The following is a 19,127-nucleotide window of genomic DNA, read 5'->3' as shown; positions in this document are numbered from 1 at the left end:
GAGGAGGCTAGTTCCATAGAGTGTACAGAGTGAATTTCAAGTTTTATGGTCTGAGAACGAATTAATTTCCGTAAAATTTATCATAAACACGTTTAGTTCGGGTTCTCCCGTGTTTATTTATTTTTCGGGTTCTCCCGTGTCTTGGACGTGCGCTATCGACTCCGTTTTCATCTAGTTGGCTGACCCTGCAGCTGACAGAAGTAGAATGTTTTCCTACCGAAAGAAACTTTGCCAGCCGTGTGGAAGTACTTGCTCCTTGCTTTCAGGGTGATAGTAATCTATCGAAATTAATTATGGACATGGTCGTTGTTGATGCAAGAGTTTTTGGGGAGGGGGGAGACGCACGCCCCGGGATTTTGATGGGCAGACTTTTAATTGTCGCAATTCTTAATACTAATACGGAGACCTCTTGACGCAAGCTACCATGAGAAGACAACAGCTACAGTTGCATGCAAAATTATTCAACCCCTCTTGTATTTTGGGGAATTTGGCCAAAATAAGGAAAATTACAACTGTAGAACATGCCTAACTCATGTAAGTGATTAACATATAGTTAATTACAATCTAATATCAGAGAAAAAGTCAATATTATTTCATAGTTCATCTGAAATGGCAACTTTAACACAAAAAGCAGGTGGCAAAATTATTCAACCCCCTACGAGTATTCCTCTAGAAATTTGTGCAGCACCCCTGTAACTGCAATGGCCTGTTGCAGACGGGAACGATAGCTTGTCATGATATTCTGGCAGTGCTATGTGGGGATTTCGGCCAATTCCTTGTTGGCGAATATCTCCATCTCAACAATGTTCTTAGGTCTTCCTGCTGCAACAGCTTTCGTCTGGTCTCACCACAGATTCTCAATTGGGTTTAAGTCAGGAGACTGCGATGGCCACTCCAGGACCTTCCAGCCTTTCTTCTCCAACCAAGCCTTCATGGATTTCGATGTGTGCTTGGGATCGTTGACTTGCTGTAATGTCCAATGACGCCCCAGCTTCAACTTCTTCAAGGACTTGGTGACTTTCTTGGCCAGAATTCCTGATACTTGGTTGAATCCATGATGCCGTCAACATGGTGGAGTTTCTCCAGTACCATTAGAAGCAAAACACACCCACAACATCACAGACCCACCGCCATGCTTCACGGTAGGCAGGGTGTTCTTCTCTGCGTATGCCTGGATCCCCCTGTGCAAAACAAACCTCTGGTCCACAGGACCAAAGAACTCAAGGTTTTGCTTCCTCAGTCCATAGGACAGTGTCCCAAAAGTTCTGTGGGTTTGACAGGCTGGCTTCAGCATACTGGAAGCAACTTTTCTTGTGGCTTGGCTTCAGCAGCAGTATGCAGCTTGGGGTTCTGGCATTGAACCCTTCAGGATGAAGTGTGCAGCATGCTGTACCGCCTGAAACATCACTTCCTCCTCCAGCCAAGTTGTGTCCACCTGTTTTCTCAGGAACCTTGCTGTAGCTGATGAAATATTCTTCTTTCGTCCATGACCTCCCTGTGTGGCCACAGTACCAGATGCCTTGAACTTGCGAATAATGCTCCCAATGGTGTCTCTGGGAACATTAATGAGCTTGGATATCCTCTTATATCTATTTCCTTCATTGTGTAATGCTACTATCTCCTATTTAAACCTCTGGGACAACTCTCTTGCTTTCACCATTTTACAACAAGAGGCATGTGAGCAGTAATGACACAAAGTGTGTACTACTACACATTTAGTGGAAAATTACAGGATAATACAAATATTATGGACATGCACATCTTCCCTCATTGCATTACTAGTGTTTTTGGACGTGGCATGTTATTGTTAGTTGTGATTCTCCATAATCAACCCTAGCTGATGAGTTGTATAGGGGTTGAATAATTTTGCCACCTGCTTTTTGTGTTAAAGTTGCCATTTCAGATGAACTATGAAATAATATTGACTTTTTCCCTGATATTAAATTGTAATTAACTATATGTTAATCACTTACATGAATTAGGCATGTTCTACAGTTGTAATTTTCCTTATTTTGGCCAAATTCCCCAAAATACAAGAGGGGTTGAATAATTTTGCATGCAACTGTACAAGATTATGAAACACAACAACCACAAACTACTGCCGGTACGCCTCATAATTTTTATTTCTTGGTAACAATCTTGCCGAATTTACCGCAGACGGAGGGATTACTACACGTTACATTGTATTCATTCACGGTAGTTTCTTAAAGTTTGCGCTGAACAATAGCTTTGAAAAAAAAGTAGCAGTTTTATAATAACTATGACCGCGTGAGAAATACCTTATACACATTATTTTCGTACATTCTTATGCTTCAACACCATTAAAATTGTAGCAAAATTGTAGCAAAGTTGACTGGCGTCAGACTCCATCGGCCCAGCACAGATCGCCCGGCAGGACGTAAAAATAAACATTTGGCACGCCGCCATCGCCGTTCCGAGCCGCGGTAGACTTCGGGGTCTCGCACCAAGTTTTTTCGCTACGCGGTACGCGGGACACGACAGGCCTCCCGAAAGAATACCGCGGGATATCCCGCAATCTCCCGCGTGATATCCCGCAAACTCCCGCGGGATATCCCGCAGTCTCCCGCGTGATATCCCGCAAACTCCCGCGGGATATCCCGCAAAATCCCGAATCCCGATGATGCTTATCCCGCGATCTGTACTGTAGCATACTGATATCTGTGAGGCAAAAATGTGATGTCACTGATGGAAAACAGTTGCTTAATTTTGTATCATAGGCTGGTTCCTACCTTCTAGCTATTTATTGGTGGTACCAAATACATGTATAAAGGGACTGTTTCGGATAATGAGGTATTTCAAAACATCAAGTATGAAATTATCATGAAGATGGCAGTACATGTCAATATGAGATATGAGATTTCTTTATGAAAAACTTAAACTGTTACTCAAAATTTGACTCACCAGAAATTTTCGACCGAATCACTCAGTCTTCCTCAGCTATCTGACCCAAATGCTGTGGACACATGAATTTTCAGTCAAAAATTTCTGGTGAGTCAAATTTTGAGTTGGAGAACAGTTTAAGTTTCTCATAATGTAATTTACTAACTCAGATGAACTTTCATGCTGATGAGATTTCTTTATTCATCAGATTATTCTTTGTATTGTCACCCTGAAATTGCATTAAACGTCTTTAATGTAAGGACTTGTTACTTAAAAAAACAATTAAAAAGGTTGCTGATACATGTATAATTCCCATATGCAGGCTAGGGAAACCATATCCCCACACATCCACATGTGACACTGTAAGAAAAACTTCCCTAGCTAGGACCTGATTTCAAAGTATTGGAGACTAAACCATGGCCCTGCCGCTAAAAATAGAGTGTTGTAGTCACCGTTGACATTTGCCTACGGAAATGACCGCATCAGCCACGCACAACAGTAACCAAACCATTTTCTCCACAATTAAGCCAGGCTTTATTCCTACCATTTGTGGGTCCCTGAGGAGCCATAACATGGCACGGCTGGCATGCCTCACTAACCAACAAGTGGGCCCACATTTGCATTAGAAAGGAGGAGGCCCGAAGATGCCATCCAACTTTTGCTTGGTAATCGATAGCCCATTTCTTGGGTACAGGCAACGCTGACATTTAATTTGCTACAGAGAGGACATGCCGGGATTGACAGTCATTTGTGGGCACCTACAATCTTAGGTGCAAAGAAAAAAACTGAATTGAGTAGAATGTGAACTTAAACTACTTAGTTAATACAAACTTTATCTGCATGTCTTTCTTCAGAGCGTGGTATAAATATAGATCTTAGTACATTAATTTTGTAACTAAACATAAAATCAACCCTTAAGCTAGTGCCTAGCTTCAATTTTGGGTGCACAAAAGTGCACATGCACTCAGTATTTTGAGCCCTGTACGACCCAACCTTCTCTTACCCATTGCACTTTGCAACATTACCTGTCTGAGACAAAACAGCAGAACATGTTCTACAGACTGACAAGCAAATGAAAGATTTCACTCCTTTGCGGTTAACTAAAAATGTTAGAAGTACGTCATGTATCTTCAATAGACTCTCTAGACCAAGGTTTTTTGCTTTTTGCATGATTGTACTTTATGACAGATTGGACCACTGTACTTGTGATCTTGAGAAACATGATTGCAGACGACAATTTGGGTCACAAATGGAACTGAGGGTCAAACCCAAGGCTGCTGCAGCAGCCTGCACCAGTCTGTTGACCACAGAAGAAGAGACATTAAGTGCTTCTCAGTGGATCGAAGCTTTGCCCCAGATTACTCAGGTAATCCACCTGTCGTCCTGACGAACGAGGCATATTCCTCAGAATCTTTTAGTTCCGCTACTGTCTTTACCAGTAATCCCCCCGGCATGTCAACTTTGCCATTTCTCTGATTTTTCTTTCTTTACCCCTGAACCATGGATCAATCACAGGTAGGGAGTGGGCAGGACTTTGATTGTAGGACCATAGGGCTGGTTTAGAGTCAGGATCTTGTCTTCTTAACTGAATCGTCTGTCACTCAAAACTGCAGTGCTGAAATGTTCTTGACAGAGACAAATTGTTGGGGGACAGTCTAAGTTTTTAATGGATTTTGTGATGTTGGATATTTTTACCTAGTACATGAAAATGTAAGTTTTGTTTTCGGCCTGTCTGTGTCTGTCTGTATGTGTCTGTCTACATTGTACATGTATGTTTCTGCATACTTGTGGTCAGCATAACTTCAGAACTCCTTTATGGATTGTGATGATATTTGGTATGCTGGTTAAGTTCTTAGGAAGGCAAAGGTCAAGGTCAAATCTGGGCCTCCCGGTGGCTTAGCTTGGTACTTCAGCAGAACTTCCATTTTTTTAATGCTTTGTCCTGAACATGCTACAGTCTTGACTTTTTGGTGACAGGTCAGGAACAAGTGGTGTGGGTTTGGTCCCCCTAGCAGCTTGTTCTGGAACTGCAGGGGAGTTTCCCACAAAATCTTTAAAAGCGGATAAATGAGTTTTCATGATTTTTAACATGTAGATAGTTTAGACAGGGATGTACACAGTAAATTGAATGTAAATTATGTAAATGAGGACTCAATTTGTATAATTCATGAGGAAATGTTTTTAAACCGTCATGGTACATTATAGGCTTTAATAGCCTATCATCTAAACTTCATGACCCTAGCATGTCTGGGTCATGAGATATCAAAATGGAAGTTAAGCTGTAGTACCATAGGAAGCTGCTAGGGGGCCCAAAATCTAATCATTTTCAGGTCTCATCAAGACATACCCACCTACCAAATATCAAGTCAATCTATTCAAGCCTTTTCAAGTTATCGTGTTTACAGACAGACACACACATGAACACCTACGAAAACATAACCTTCTTGGCGAAGGTAATTACAAAGGCTCTAAATATTTTCAAGTAGGTATGAGGTTTCCGAATTCTTGTTATACAGGAATTTCCCTTCCTGGTTTATGTGGCTGTTACATGGCTGAAGTTGTAGTGATCTGATTAGGTTAAACCTGGCTTATAGTGGAGTGTAGCAGTTAGCACAACCATCTACATGTCTGCTGTTCAGCACCAAGGACAGGGACGAATAGGAAGATTCAACTGTTAAAGAATCCTTTTTGTTTTCCGGGAGGTATCTGTATCAGTATAGCCGGTATAACCGCCCTCTGGCATAACACACCAGCTTCTGTATCTATAGCCAGTATAACCGCCCTTCGGCGTAACACACCAGCTTTGGCATAACACACCAGCCTCTGTGTCTATAGCCGGTATAACCGCCCTTCGGCGTAACACACCAGCTTCGCTGGGACGCGGCGCGGCTTGTTACACTCAATCTTTGCACATTTGATTGCCGGAGTTGTTTAAAGCTTTCTAGTGATGATGCCCCAACTGTGCTTGGTGGCAACGAGTTCCAGTCTACGATAGTTCTGGGGAAATACGAGTTTTTGAATACCTCAATTCTCAATTGATATCTCTGATATTTGAAGGCATGACTGTTTCTTGTTCTTTTCTGGGCTGGTATCAGATACTTAGTGGTTGGTACGTCCACCAGTTAATTAGTCATTTTGTACATCATGCACAGTCTGGACATTCTACGTCTGTCTTCCAGCGACCCCCCACTGTAGGGTTCTTTTCATTTCCGTTACACTAGCACCCCTTTGATAGTTCTTCATGTTGTACGTGCCATGTTGTACGTGTGCTTGTGTATGTAATATCAGCCTGCACTGACAGGTGAAGTACCCCTAGGTTGTAGAATTATCATGTTGGAATGTTTCAGTTCATCCCGACTAGTTATATTTTGTTCTCTGACACCGATCTATAATTGATAGTAAGTGTACATATTATGAGCAACTCTTCTATTACTAGCCAAGGTTTGTATATTATAAAGTTGCCGTTGGTTTATGAACTGCTATCCTGGTAGTACACAACTTTTCTTGTTTAGATAGAGCAGTGCAGTATATTCCAAGCTAAAAAAAGGCTTCCGAACACTACATAAGGAATTGAAAAGGCCTCTGATGTTCTCTGTTGTAAGATGACTTACTGGCTATGGATCCATTGAGATGGGTCAAAAATCAATCTTATCCTCTCTCAAAGCCACAGCCTTGAGCTGGAAATTTGTTCCATGCCTATTTGGAGTCCCGAGCGTACTGTTTTCGAAATGCCGCACAGTTCATAAACATGTGAACCAGTGAACCAGATAGCAATGCATATTCATGAGCCGTATTTTGTATGCTGACAACGCTTCGTTTTTTTTTGTCTCGCTCTAAGACTTCATTCTCAATGAATAATGTCATCAGAATCACAATCCGGTATCTGTAGTCAGTCACAATGTGTTTGTCTGTGCGTGTGTGCATATAGCAACTCATGCCTTTCCAGCATCTGATTGTACACGGTATGTGTCTGGCACAGAATATGTGACTTGCATTTAACGGTGCACACCCCAGTTCTTCCGCGACCGGGGTCCGTGGTAGTCCGTGGTAAAAAAAGTGACGAAAGGGTTTTTTAGGGTGCAAGTTTGAGGTGATATTTCTCATAAATTGCCATGAAATATCATTAAAAAAAAACATTAACATAGCTGAAGAGTGCAAGAAATGGTGATTTTGGGGTGAAAATTTCTTTTGGCTCTGAACCTTACTTCCGGGTATCCTTGCGCGCCAAGTGTAATCCGCCCGTTTGACCTAGATTTCACTGTGCGCCTTTCTACATGTAGGAGTGGATTTGCAACCCCTCGCACCGTGGATGGTTTAAAAAATTTCAGTACTAGAATTTTCTTTATAAATTACTCGGTTATAGTCAAGGTTAGGGTCTTTCTGCCAGCATCAGTCATTTCTGCCGGCAAATTTTTTTCTATGGGATGATCCTGCGTGATAATTCGCAGTTTTGCGCATTATTTTGGAATGAAAAATACTGTTTTTTCCGTTGATTTTACGAAACTTAAAAACTTGGTGGAAACCAAACTCAGCTGGTCTTGTAGCTGAAGAGATATCCTTTCGTCCCATATACAGTTATTCTCCTTCCGAATTATTCCACAGCAGAGACGGTCGCTAGATTTGAGGGTGTGCATCCTCGAATAGAAACGCCAAATAAACTGGGGTGTGCCCCCTTTAGTCATTTTAGTATAGATGTACAACTGTGCTACTGCGTATACTTCCATCTCACTTTCCCCAATTGTTATCCGTCATCTGGTATGTACATGATGTATAATACTGTTGATATTAATATTTGTAAGATATATACATACAAGAATATTACACCTTTGTTCAAACTAATTTTCTGTCTATTCTGTGTTAAAGAAGAGAATGATACAGGCAAGAAAATTAACTTTCTGAAATACGTAGTTTTGAAATTCTTAAATCAATTACAAAGATGAGAATTTGTAGTCATAAATTGAATATAGAGTTAGGAAGATATTAAAAAATACCCTGCGACCAGCGTTTTGTCCACTCTGTCCTAATAAGATCGAAGACGAGCAACATTATGGATTGTCCACTGTATGATGAATTAACGCACAAAGCTGTTAAACCTTTTTTCTCCTTGCTTAACATTATTTATTACATTTCAAGCTATAGATAAATTCAATTTCATTTTAGAAGGTAATAATGGTACCCTTGCTGTGTACAAATAGGTAAATATATCAAAGAATGTTTAGACCTTAGATCAAGTACTGTAGTATAAGTTGATTCATCTATTGTTTTGTATGTAGAGCAATTTTGTTGTACCCATGTATCTGTCTGTATGTTTACATGTAGTTAAGGACTTTACGAAAGCCGCTGTACTTTTGTTGTGTCAATAAAGTTTCAGTATATTACATTGTCATGTAATGTCAAGGACATGCTTAGAGGAGCTGAAAAAACATAGATTTCATTTCATTTATTTCGAAACCTTATAGATTATATTATTTTTATTAGATGTTCTTAATATGTAATGCATTACATCTACTCAAGTTGCATAAGTCTACCAGGTAACATACATGTTAACATGCATCAGTTATTCTATAATCTCCGAGGTCTGAACACTTCGTTAAGATCTCCAGAGATCTCCGGAGATCTGAAGTGTAGGCCTTTTAAAAGTAAAAGTAGGCTTTTAATTTCACCATTTCTATATGAGGCAGTCGGATGTCATTTGGTTGATATTAACTGAAGCATGTGACTGTATTCTTTTCATGTCTTTTATCCTATATGAAAAAGGCAAGAAATTTGAAGGATTTTTTGATTTACACAATGTGTATTGTTGTATTTTCTGCAGGTGCATCGAGCATGCGTTAGTAGCTGGTGGTGATCGTGAGCTGTGATTGGTCGTCGGTCCGATGTGGCGCGTGCGGCGAAGGTTCCTGCTGCTGGTGTTGTTGGTGGGCGTTCCCGTGGTAACGGTGCTGTACCTCGGCCTAGCACGTTATGGTGAGTAGGTCATTTATTACCTTCGCCAAGAAGGTAATGTTTTCAGTAGCGTTTGTCCGTCTATTTGTTTGTGAACAGCATACAACAATGTAACTCAAGAAGCTTTACATGCATTGTCATGAAACTTGGTAGGTGGGTAGGTCTTGATGAGACCTAGAAATGGTTAGATTTTGGACCCCCTGGCGGCATTTGTTGGTACTGCAGTAGAACTTCCGGTTTTGATATCTCATGATCTGGACATACTAGGGTCATGAATTATTTAAATCATGACTCAATTTGCATAATTTATGAGGAAGTGCTGGAATAGCCTTTTTTTGTTAAGATAAGGCTGTCATTGGGTGGAGAATAGGATCAACTGATATAATCAGTGCAAATGAGGCTCATATTTACAAAATCACCGAGTAAAAACGTATAATTCGTCCACCGGATTTGGCAAAGGTATGAGATCATGGAACTCTTGTTATGATGGTGAACCTACGCAGAGGGGAGGAGACTTCCTTCTGCAGATTAGGGTTCTGTTATTGGTCAATCTTTGTTGTTCACAGCTAGAACTCGTGGTGGGATTTCTGGACGGATTTCTTTGGGTCTCAGTATGTGATTAGGTATTGGGGTCCGGATGATGTGGATTGCATTAATTACCTTCGCCAAGAAGGTTATGTTTTCAGTAGCGTTTGTCCGTCCGTCTGTTTGTCTGTGAACAGCATAACTCTAGAAGATTACTATGCATTGTCATAAAACTTGGTAGGTGGGTAGGTCTTGATAAGACCTAGAAATGGTTAGATTTTGGGCCTCCTGCTGGCTTTTGTTGGTACTGCAGCAGAACTTCCGGTTTTGATATCGTGATCTGAACATGCTAGGGTGACGAATTTTGAATGACAAATAGCTCTTGGGCTAGTTTTTTTTGCATCTGTGTTTTTGAGTTCGAGAATATATTTGGACGACCTCTGAGTCTGAACACCCCAGGGTGTGCACTGCTGGCAGTGGGTTACGTTTTATGGCTTCAGCTGTTGTGAAATGGTCAGCCGAAATTCGTCGTGGTTCTACCTGAAATGGGTGCATACCCTTTTGTCACTTTTTTAACGCGCACTACGTACCACAGACCCTAGTCGCAGAAGAGCTGGGGTGTGCACCGTTAGGTTGTAACTTGCAAGTCCTGGTGCTCCTAAGTAAAACATTCAAGGCCGAGGCAATAAAAACCATTGCCAAGGCGACGACTGTCCATATGGTGTGGGGAGAAGACAGATGACCAGTAATTAATCATGCCAGGCAGCTGGATGGGTGGCACGTGGGCACAGGGTGTACATGTAAGTTACCTGCTTGATCCAAAAACCACATGGCCGAAGGTTACCTCAAAACCGATTCCCTAGGAAATGCATTCGTGCAATTTTTGAAATTCTTTCAAAGTGATCGCAGTACTTGCACAAATGCCTCCGCCCCAAAGGCGTCGCCAAAAAGTCTGGTGCCCTGAATCGACAACTATTCTACATCCCTCATACTTGAATCTTGTCTTTACATATTTCTGTCATTCTATTCACATTTTCCTTGTCCTCCATACAAAGCCCACCACCATGATTACAGCATACATGTAGTATCGGCATGACAGTGCGAATTTGCATTCCGTGCCAGCTACAGTGTAATGGCTGATTGGATCAGCGGCAAGCAATTGACTTGGTTCCTCCAAGTCGGATATTGGATTCAGCGCTATGTAATTGACAGATTATCGTGGAGACAAGTAATTAGATCAACCAAGAGAAAAGCAGCCTTCAGCCCTCCTTGTTTTTATGAGCAGACAGCAGCTTAATCAGATTTGGCAGGGCAGAGACAATAAACTTGTCTGGAGCAAACTAGCTGCTGTTCCAATCAAATCTTAGAAACCAGACCAAACAAGCTTTGGCCATGCCAATTCTTTTTCTTGGTTCTTGAAGATTTATTTTATTGCTGTTGTCTTTTAACAGGGCTTTTCCAGTGAGGTTATTGTTATTGCCCTGTTTTTTTAATGGTATCACCATGGTAACCAGTGCTGTAGCAGACACCCTGTGGTGTTGGGTTACATTATGTAGCAAGTTGTAGGGGCTGGTCAGTTGCGGTAGTTCGAACACATCCAAAGCCACAAGAGAACTCCAGAGGCACACACTAAAGAAAAAAGAAAGAAAGAAAGTTTGCTAAAGGCAAGACCATGTAAAGGTTAAAACATGCTTTTTTAATGCTTTAAATTAATGTTACCTTTGCAGTCTTAATGTTTCTTGTCTATTGCAAAGGTTTGTCATAACAGTCTCCCTCTCTCAGATACATGTAGACATACATACACTGTAAATGTAAGACTTGCCAAGAGTGTTTAATTCACTTTGTAAAAGATGACCTAAGCAGTAATGAATAACCTTTTTGCTTGAGCTGGCATTTGTGTAATATAATACATACGCAGAAGTGCCTCTCTCAGGGCACTCGTTCAAGAGGAATGAATAAAATATGAAGAAAGATGAAGAAGATGCAGATATTGTACATTTGACCCTGGCATCTCTCTCTGTAATGTCTGAGCTCTATCAAAGCATTAGAAGATGATTAGATATCTTCCAGTGGTAAATTCAATCATCAGTCAGTGTGTGCAGATATTGGAGGGAATGCCAAGTGGACACATAGACAACTATGGCCCCCTGTGAGGGTGACAGGGAAACTTTCTTTTGAAGGATTTCCTATCATATATGACTTGTGACTAATGAGTTCATACAATGTATACACTTTATGTTTTCTACATGTAGCTCTTTGAATAATAGAAGCCTTTTTCACATTGCTGCTTTAGCAATCTTTGCTTTGAATTTTGTCTGAGGCAACAGAAAGTTACAGACCCAAGACAGTGGAAAGCCAACTCCCTACTCTCTACACTTGACTACTGCCATATTCCCTTATTACCTCACAGAAAATACCAATGAAGTGCAAAGGAAAGGTCCTCAAAATATTACATAATTTGTGTTGGAAAAAGACGTAAAGACTCAGTAGAATTATAGATTATGCTGATTACAGCCTTATTGTCCTGTGCTTGTCTCTACAGATGGAGTCAGGAGTTCCTCCACCAACCTGCTGGGTTTCAGCAGCCGTGAGCAGGTCCTGGCAGACAGGGTACGGGAGGTGGAGCAGCAGAACCAGATGCTCAGGAGACAGCTAAGGTGGGTTCAGAAACAACGTTAACCAGGACACAAAACATTCTGCTGCAGTACCTAAGATGTCCACTACAGGGCGCGAAATTTATTTTTGGGATTAGGCGCACTGGTGCACCCAACCTAAAAAATTGGGTACACAAAAAAAATTTTGGGGTGCACCATATAACATAGAAAGAATAGAAAAGTACTTCTATAACAATAATTTAATTACCTTCGTCCTTCGCCAAGAAGGTTATGTTTTCAGTAGCATTTGTCCATCAGTTCTGTTTGTGAACAGGATATCTCAAGAAGCTTTATATGCATTGTTATGAAACTTGGTAGGTGGGTAGGTCTTGATGAGACCTGGAAATGATTAGATTTTGGGCCTCCTGGCGGCTTTTGTTGGTACTGCAGCATAACTTCCATTGAATTGGGTGCACAGCTCCAAATTTGGGTGCACTAAGGTGTACATGCACCAGGAGGCCAAAATCAACCAATCATTATAATTTATCATCACATTATCATCTTAAAGGCATCCAATACCATTTCAGGGTGGCAAAATTGTTATTTTCTTAGTCAATTTTCTTGTCATTCATTTACAATGTAATGTATCAAGTTGAATCAATCGTATTTCATAGCATACAATTGATTCAACTCTGTGAGGCAAAAATGTGATGATGAAAAAACGGGTGCTTGGTTCGTATCATAGGCTTGTTCTAGCTATTCATGGGCAGTACCAAAAAAAAAGGTGCATCACATAGCTTGTCTTGGGGCTAAAACTATGATGAAAATGTGCTAAGAGATGCCAGTACACGTACACTGTATTTATCAATATTCAGATATTCCTTGTTTTTCCACACTGAAATTGCATTGGATGCCTTGAAGTTATGCTGACCACAATTGCAAGTATCACCCTCACACAGACACTGTCAGACACTCCAAAAACAATACTTCCATTTTCATGAAGGTTCTTTTCAGATTGTAGATCAGACACAGCACTTGAGGATTTGTCTGGTTGGTGAGGGAAAAACGAAAATACACTGTAGTCTGAAACTGTGAAAGGGTGGAGTGTGGAGCCAGGCAATCAAGCATGATGATGTTTAACTTAGCAATATGTTAGGCAGAAATGTGAAAGTGTGTGGTAGTTAGGCAATGTGCAATGATAGCAGTGTTTGAAATAATCGCTAATGTGTGGCGCAAGAATATTTTCCTTGGTGGTGCCATGCTGAAGTTGCATTGGATGTCTTTAATAACAATCAATCAATCTTTAACGAAGCTTTCTTCAACTTCCAGTGGGATATCACAGAACCAGGTACAGAATGTGAACTATGTAGACGGGATCTACACTCAGAACGCCAGCACAGACGACTCCGACACAGACACAGGCAACAAGACAGACTGTGTGGTGGAGGACCAGGTGCCCAAGTGTGAGGTCTGTAGTGCTCTTTAGCTTTGTTCATCTGAAATCACCCAAACCGCGATTTGGGTAACTCGCATTCCTCACATCTGGTCCACGTGCCACACATTCCTTTGAAACCGTGTCCAATCACAATTCGCCTGAGCTACATTTATTGTTGTTTGACGAAAACACGCAAGGTAGCGTGTTATTAATGTCAGAGGTCAACGACCTGCTTGCTGGTGCCCCCCTCCCAGCGTATCTCGGCCGAATGCCGACGTGGTCCCTCCAGAGGCGGTGAAGCTCATCCTAGAACGGACACATTATTTGACCATCACTGCTCTTAAAGTTGCTGACATGTAAAATTTGGTATTGCATATAAATAAAGAAATATCACCCTGTAATCCATGGACAAGTGAAGTCATATTAAAATCACCTTGCGTTCAGACGCAAATCGCAATGCGGGAAAACCGATTCGAAACCACCTCTAGAAGTGGTTTGGGATCGAGGCGCTTTCAATGTGATTTGGAGCGTTCAGATGGAGCCACTTGAATTGAAACCGGCTTCAGGGTAAACCACATGTAAAGCGCCCTCACTGACAGCCTTTAACTCTGGCCTTACTAAATACATGACATTGTACAGTTAATCCTGCCCAAGAGACCAGTCAGTTTACCCAGAAAATCTGGTCTATCATCCGTGAATAATTTCATCAGGTTGGTAAGTCACCGGGAAGTTTATTCAGCCGCATTGCAGATGCTGTTCCCTAGGCCTGTAACCGTGTAGATATGTTTATAATACTTTGCATTGGGAATGCATCAGATTCTATTACAGTGACACCTGTACATGTGCTGTGCAATATGATTATGAACCAGTCAGAATTGCCCTGAGGAAGGTGACAGTCTTCATGGTCAGCTGATTCAGAATAAACTCCTGGTTGTGTATGTAAAAAGAGCCTCTTCGTTCCAAGCTGGTCTATATACTAGTACATGTCTACTAGTATATACATGTATGTTGTCACTACATGTATAGACAGGAGTCCTAATCTTTAATTAGTTAATGCTCGTGTCAGTAGGAAAAAATGACTCAAGAAATCTTAATGGGGGCCCGCAAGCCCTTTTCCGTAGAGCGTAATTGGCCATTTTAATTCTACGTAGAGCGTAGAGGGACCGCTCTAAAATTTTTGCGTAGAGCGTATTCAGCGTTTTAATTCTACGTAATGCGTTGTAGCCACTTGGAATTTATCATAAAGCGTAATCGAGAGGTTTCCGAATTCAGCGTAGAGCGTTGTCGGGCCCCCCCTTGCAGGCCCTCCTTAATGTTGTAATTGACATACTTGTTTCTTCTTTCTTCTGTCAGACTATAGAGGTAGCGATAGTGTGTGCTGGGTACAACGCCACTCGCGGGGTCGTGACCCTGGTCAAGTCCATCCTGTTCTACAGGAAGAACCCGCTACACTTCCACTTCATGTCCGACAGGGCCGCCACCCTCATCCTGCAGACCCTGCTCAGGACGTGGAACGTTCCAGGAGGTCAGTGGCTTCTACAGGACTCTTCCATTTAGAATCTAAAGGACAGTGCCACACCCATTGGCACTGTCTAGCCCCCTCTCAGCTCTTCTTTCTATCTTTTGTTTCAACAACTTTTCCCCTCTCCAGTCTATTTTGTACCAAACTCATCAACCTTTGATTTTGTTTTTTCATGAAATACATGTAGTGTTTGCAAGTGACTGAATATTCATGTATCTCATACAAGCAAATTATGGATGGTTTTATGATCTGCACAGTCATGCATACATGTACATGTACATGGCTTCAGAAGTAACAATTACTTCATCTTTGCTTTCAGTAACTGCAAACTTTTATTCTGCTGAAAATTTGAAGGTGAGTGCCATGTTAGACTTAAAAATGCATGTCCAGCTGTTGTAAATTTGTTTGACAATGACTGTAATGTTTGTAACCAATTTTAAAATGCATGCACAGGTTAATATGGAAGGAAAAGATTTAGATTTTAAAGTCATGTATAATTTTGTGCCATCCCCAAGGGTCGACAGATGATGATGATAATTTTGTAATGGTCAATTTTACTTATACATGTGTACTTAATAAATATGTATAAAGAGGAGAGTAAGATTGTTACCAGATTTATCTTGAATTTTTTTTTCAGCCATAATGATTTATTAAATAGATAAAGTTGTTAAGTCTTTTTAACTGGATAATTATCCAGTTGGAAAAAAAAAAGACTTAACAATTTTATCTATTTATCGTATTCCTGGATGAGTAACCTTCACCAACGTATAATGATTTATTGTTACATTTTTGTATATCCCCCGCAGGAGGAAGTATCGTGGATCCCCAACAAACACTACTCAGGAGTGTACGGCCTGATGAAACTGGTGCTGACCAGAGCTCTGCCCACTGATCTGGAAAAGGTACGTCCAGTCATGAAATGTCACTAAACAGAACGTACATTCATACTGGTTGTTAAATGAGTGATGACGTGCAGTGTAGACTATTATAAAGTAATATTCTATTATTGAATACATTGAACATGAGATTATACTTACATGTACAAGGTCCCAAAATGATCCAGCGTGTGCCATTTTACAATGCACAAAGAATGTTGTGCTGTCAAAATCATTGGCAAACAGACCAATATTATTCCTCAGAGATTTCTCAAAAAAACAGTTTTCCACCACATGCTTGAAAATAAAGCGGTCATAGGCATTCTGGTCCCAAATACAATGTACATGGTGTACAGCTGGTCACGGTCATGTTGGAGAGGTGGTCCACGATTTTGGGGAATAAATCTGGACCAAGATAAAGACACACTCACTCACTATCCAGAATTTGATTATACTGCTGCTGTTGTTCCTTCCACAGGGGTCGGCAGCAGTCGGCTAGTAGTACTGGTCTTCACACTGCACCTCCATGCAGCCCTATCCAGTGGGTCAACACCAGCAAGGCCGTGCTCTCTAATGTCTTTCTTAACACACGCTGTCCAGGTCTTTTTTGGTCGACCTCTGCTGCTAGGCAGCTGCAGTTCAATGATAAAGACAGTGGTCATTATTAATAGATAGCCGGCTTATAGAGGTGGGCACTTCATATAACTCTTTACTGCATTCCCCAGGTTATCGTGCTGGACACAGATGTGACCTTTGCCACAGACATTGCAGAGCTCTGGAAGATCTTTAAGAAGTTTAAGGGGAAGAAGTCGATTGGTCTGGTGGAGAACCAGAGCGACTGGTACCTGGGGAAGCTATGGAAGAACCACAGGCCCTGGCCGGCACTGGTGAGGCTTACAGGGTTTTCTTATTTCTTTCTTTGGTTTTCATTTTTACAAAAAGACTGCTATAGCACACATTTGCAAGAACAAAGCTGAATCCTTATATTAGGAAACAGTTACAATGTAGTAATTAAGGCCACACCAATTTAATTTGTTGTTTCTCAGATTCGCCCTGTCCATTTTTTTCTGATTTGTAAAAAAAAATTTTAAGGTTCTGAATCAACTGCAAAATGCTCAATGAAAGACATATTTTGGTCCCAACAGTTGAAGAAAGTCCCCTTCTTCCTAGTTGTTTAAGTTTTTCAATGTAACATAATAACGCAAGCAACTTTGTTTCAAATTGATTCAATAAAATTTAAAAATCGTTTTGGTTATAAACCTGCATTGTATGTTGACTTTGCATTTCCGCCCTTCATGGGGTTGTCTTGGCCTGTTTTTTTTAGGGTTAAGGTTAGGGTTAGGGATAGGGTTAGAGATGGAGATAAGGTTAGGTTTAGGGTTTGGGATAGGTTTAAGTGTTAGGGATACATGTAGGTTTAGGGTTAGAGTTTGTAGAGTTTGGGATAGGGTTAGGGATAGGGTTAGGGTTATGGTTAGGTGGTACATGTAATGGTTAGAGTTAGGGTTAGGTGATACATGTAATGGTTCTATGTCTGTTTCAGGGTCGTGGGTTCAACACAGGTGTGATTCTCCTGCACCTGGAGAAGTTGAGGGGGATGAAGTGGATGGGTTAGGGTTAGGGTTAGGTGGTACATGTAATGGTTAGGGTTAGGGTTATGGTTAGGTGGTACATGTAATGGTTAGAGTTAGGGTTAGGTGATACATGTAATGGTTCTATGTTTGTTTCAGGGTCGTGGGTTCAACACAGGTGTGATTCTCCTGCACCTGGAGAAGTTGAGGGGGATGAAGTGGATGCAGATGTGGAGACTGACGGCTGAGAGGGAGCTCATGAGCATGCTCAGTACCTCCCTGGCTGACCAGGTTAGTCCCATGCTATCAAATTACTTTTTTCTTTGAATTTTTTTTCAGTTTTCCATGGCATGAGACATTTTTATACAAAGCACATGTACAATATACCAGTACTGTGCAATTAATTTGGCAAAATGATAATGAAGTAGAAACTGCCTTGTACATATAGCAAACAAGGCAATGTACATGATAGCAGACTCCACCCTCTGACAGACTCTATAGAGACTGCACTGCTCCCTCTGACAGAACAGATAGAAACTGCAGCAGTGTAAACATGCCATAAACAATACTTCTCTTCAGGGTGAAGTTAAATCCTCTCTTACAGTACTGATGATACTCATAGAGAATCAACTCCAGTACTGGATACAAGGATGTATAAACTTCAATAACGTACATGATTTTTAGTATTTCAATCCATGCTTTTGTTGTGCCCAGGACATCTTTAATGCAGTGATAAAGCAGCACCCATACCTGGTGCACAAACTGCCCTGTGCCTGGAACGTACAGCTGTCTGATAACACCAAGAGTGAGGTGAGAAAACTTTGTTTGTTTTACATAAGTGGCGTCGGATAGCGTAGTGGTTAGAGCATTCGACTGTGAACTGGGAGACCCGGGTTCGATCCCGAGTCGTACCCGGGACATGTCTGAACATGCGCCCCGACGTTGTGCCCTTGGGAAAGGCACTTTACACGACTTCTCACTCCACTCAGGTGTGAAGGGGTACCTAATTTTGGTTGGGGAAAGTTGTATTGATGTCACCTTTTGGCTCCGATTGGCAGCCGTACAGACCCTCGTGGCAGTTCCACAAAAATGTGAAACAAATACTAAAAGTATGTATCATGTGCATTATGTGTATTATTACCATTTGTATCATCAGATTCTGATTGTAAAACCTGCATCAGTTCAGCACTATAAGGCTGCGATTGCACGGGTGATGTTTGGCCAATAAATTAAACCATTTATTATTATAATCGGTAACCTGCCTGTAGGCCCTTAACACCAGGATAGTAGCAGGTACCAGCTGTGTAAGACCAGACTGTACAGTACAGATCGCGGGATAAGCATCATCGGGATTCGGGATTTTGCGGGAGATCCCGCGGGAGTTTGCGGGATATCACGCGGGAGACTGCGGGATATCCCGCGGGAGTTTGCGGGATATCACGCGGGAGATTGCGGGATATCCCGCGGTATTCTTTCGGGAGGCCTGTCGTGTCCCCGCGTACCGCGTAGCGAAAAAACTTGGTGCGAGACCCCGAAGTCTGCCGCGGCTCGGAACGGCGATGGCGGCGTGTCAAATGTTTATTTTTACGTCCTGCCGGGCGATCTGTGCCGGGCCGATGGAGTCTGACGCCAGTCAACTTTGCTACAATTTTGCTACAATTTTGATGGTGTTGAAGCATAGGAATGTACGAAAATAATGTGTATAAGGTGTTTCTCACGCGGTCATAGTTATTATAAAACTGCTACTTTTTTTTCAAA

General features: G+C 41.5%; 1 protein-coding gene and 1 pseudogene across 1 annotated transcript in view; one reads left to right on the top strand and one right to left on the bottom strand.

Annotated features, from left to right (window-relative positions):
- Nucleotides 1-19,127, bottom strand: part of LOC109465585 — a 213,552-nt pseudogene that overhangs the window by 132,906 nt on the left and 61,519 nt on the right.
- The window catches only part of LOC109465598 (LARGE xylosyl- and glucuronyltransferase 1-like), a 91,040-nt gene that overhangs the window by 55,870 nt on the left and 16,043 nt on the right, over nucleotides 1-19,127 (top strand). Inside the window, 9 exon segments of the mRNA XM_019762950.1 lie at nucleotides 8,717-8,868; nucleotides 11,915-12,029; nucleotides 13,296-13,434; nucleotides 14,755-14,926; nucleotides 15,243-15,277; nucleotides 15,730-15,825; nucleotides 16,524-16,685; nucleotides 17,529-17,660; nucleotides 18,084-18,179. Of these exon segments, the coding sequence (XP_019618509.1) occupies nucleotides 8,778-8,868; nucleotides 11,915-12,029; nucleotides 13,296-13,434; nucleotides 14,755-14,926; nucleotides 15,243-15,277; nucleotides 15,730-15,825; nucleotides 16,524-16,685; nucleotides 17,529-17,660; nucleotides 18,084-18,179 (1,038 nt within the window). The 5' untranslated portion in view covers nucleotides 8,717-8,777.

This window comes from Branchiostoma belcheri, unplaced genomic scaffold (genome assembly GCF_001625305.1).
Source record: "Branchiostoma belcheri isolate BF01 breed outbred unplaced genomic scaffold, Haploidv18h27 scaffold153, whole genome shotgun sequence".
Classification (NCBI taxonomy): Eukaryota; Metazoa; Chordata; class Leptocardii; order Amphioxiformes; family Branchiostomatidae; genus Branchiostoma; species Branchiostoma belcheri.
Note: the sequence above shows the minus strand (reverse complement) of the source record. Positions and strands in the feature narration are given on the sequence as shown.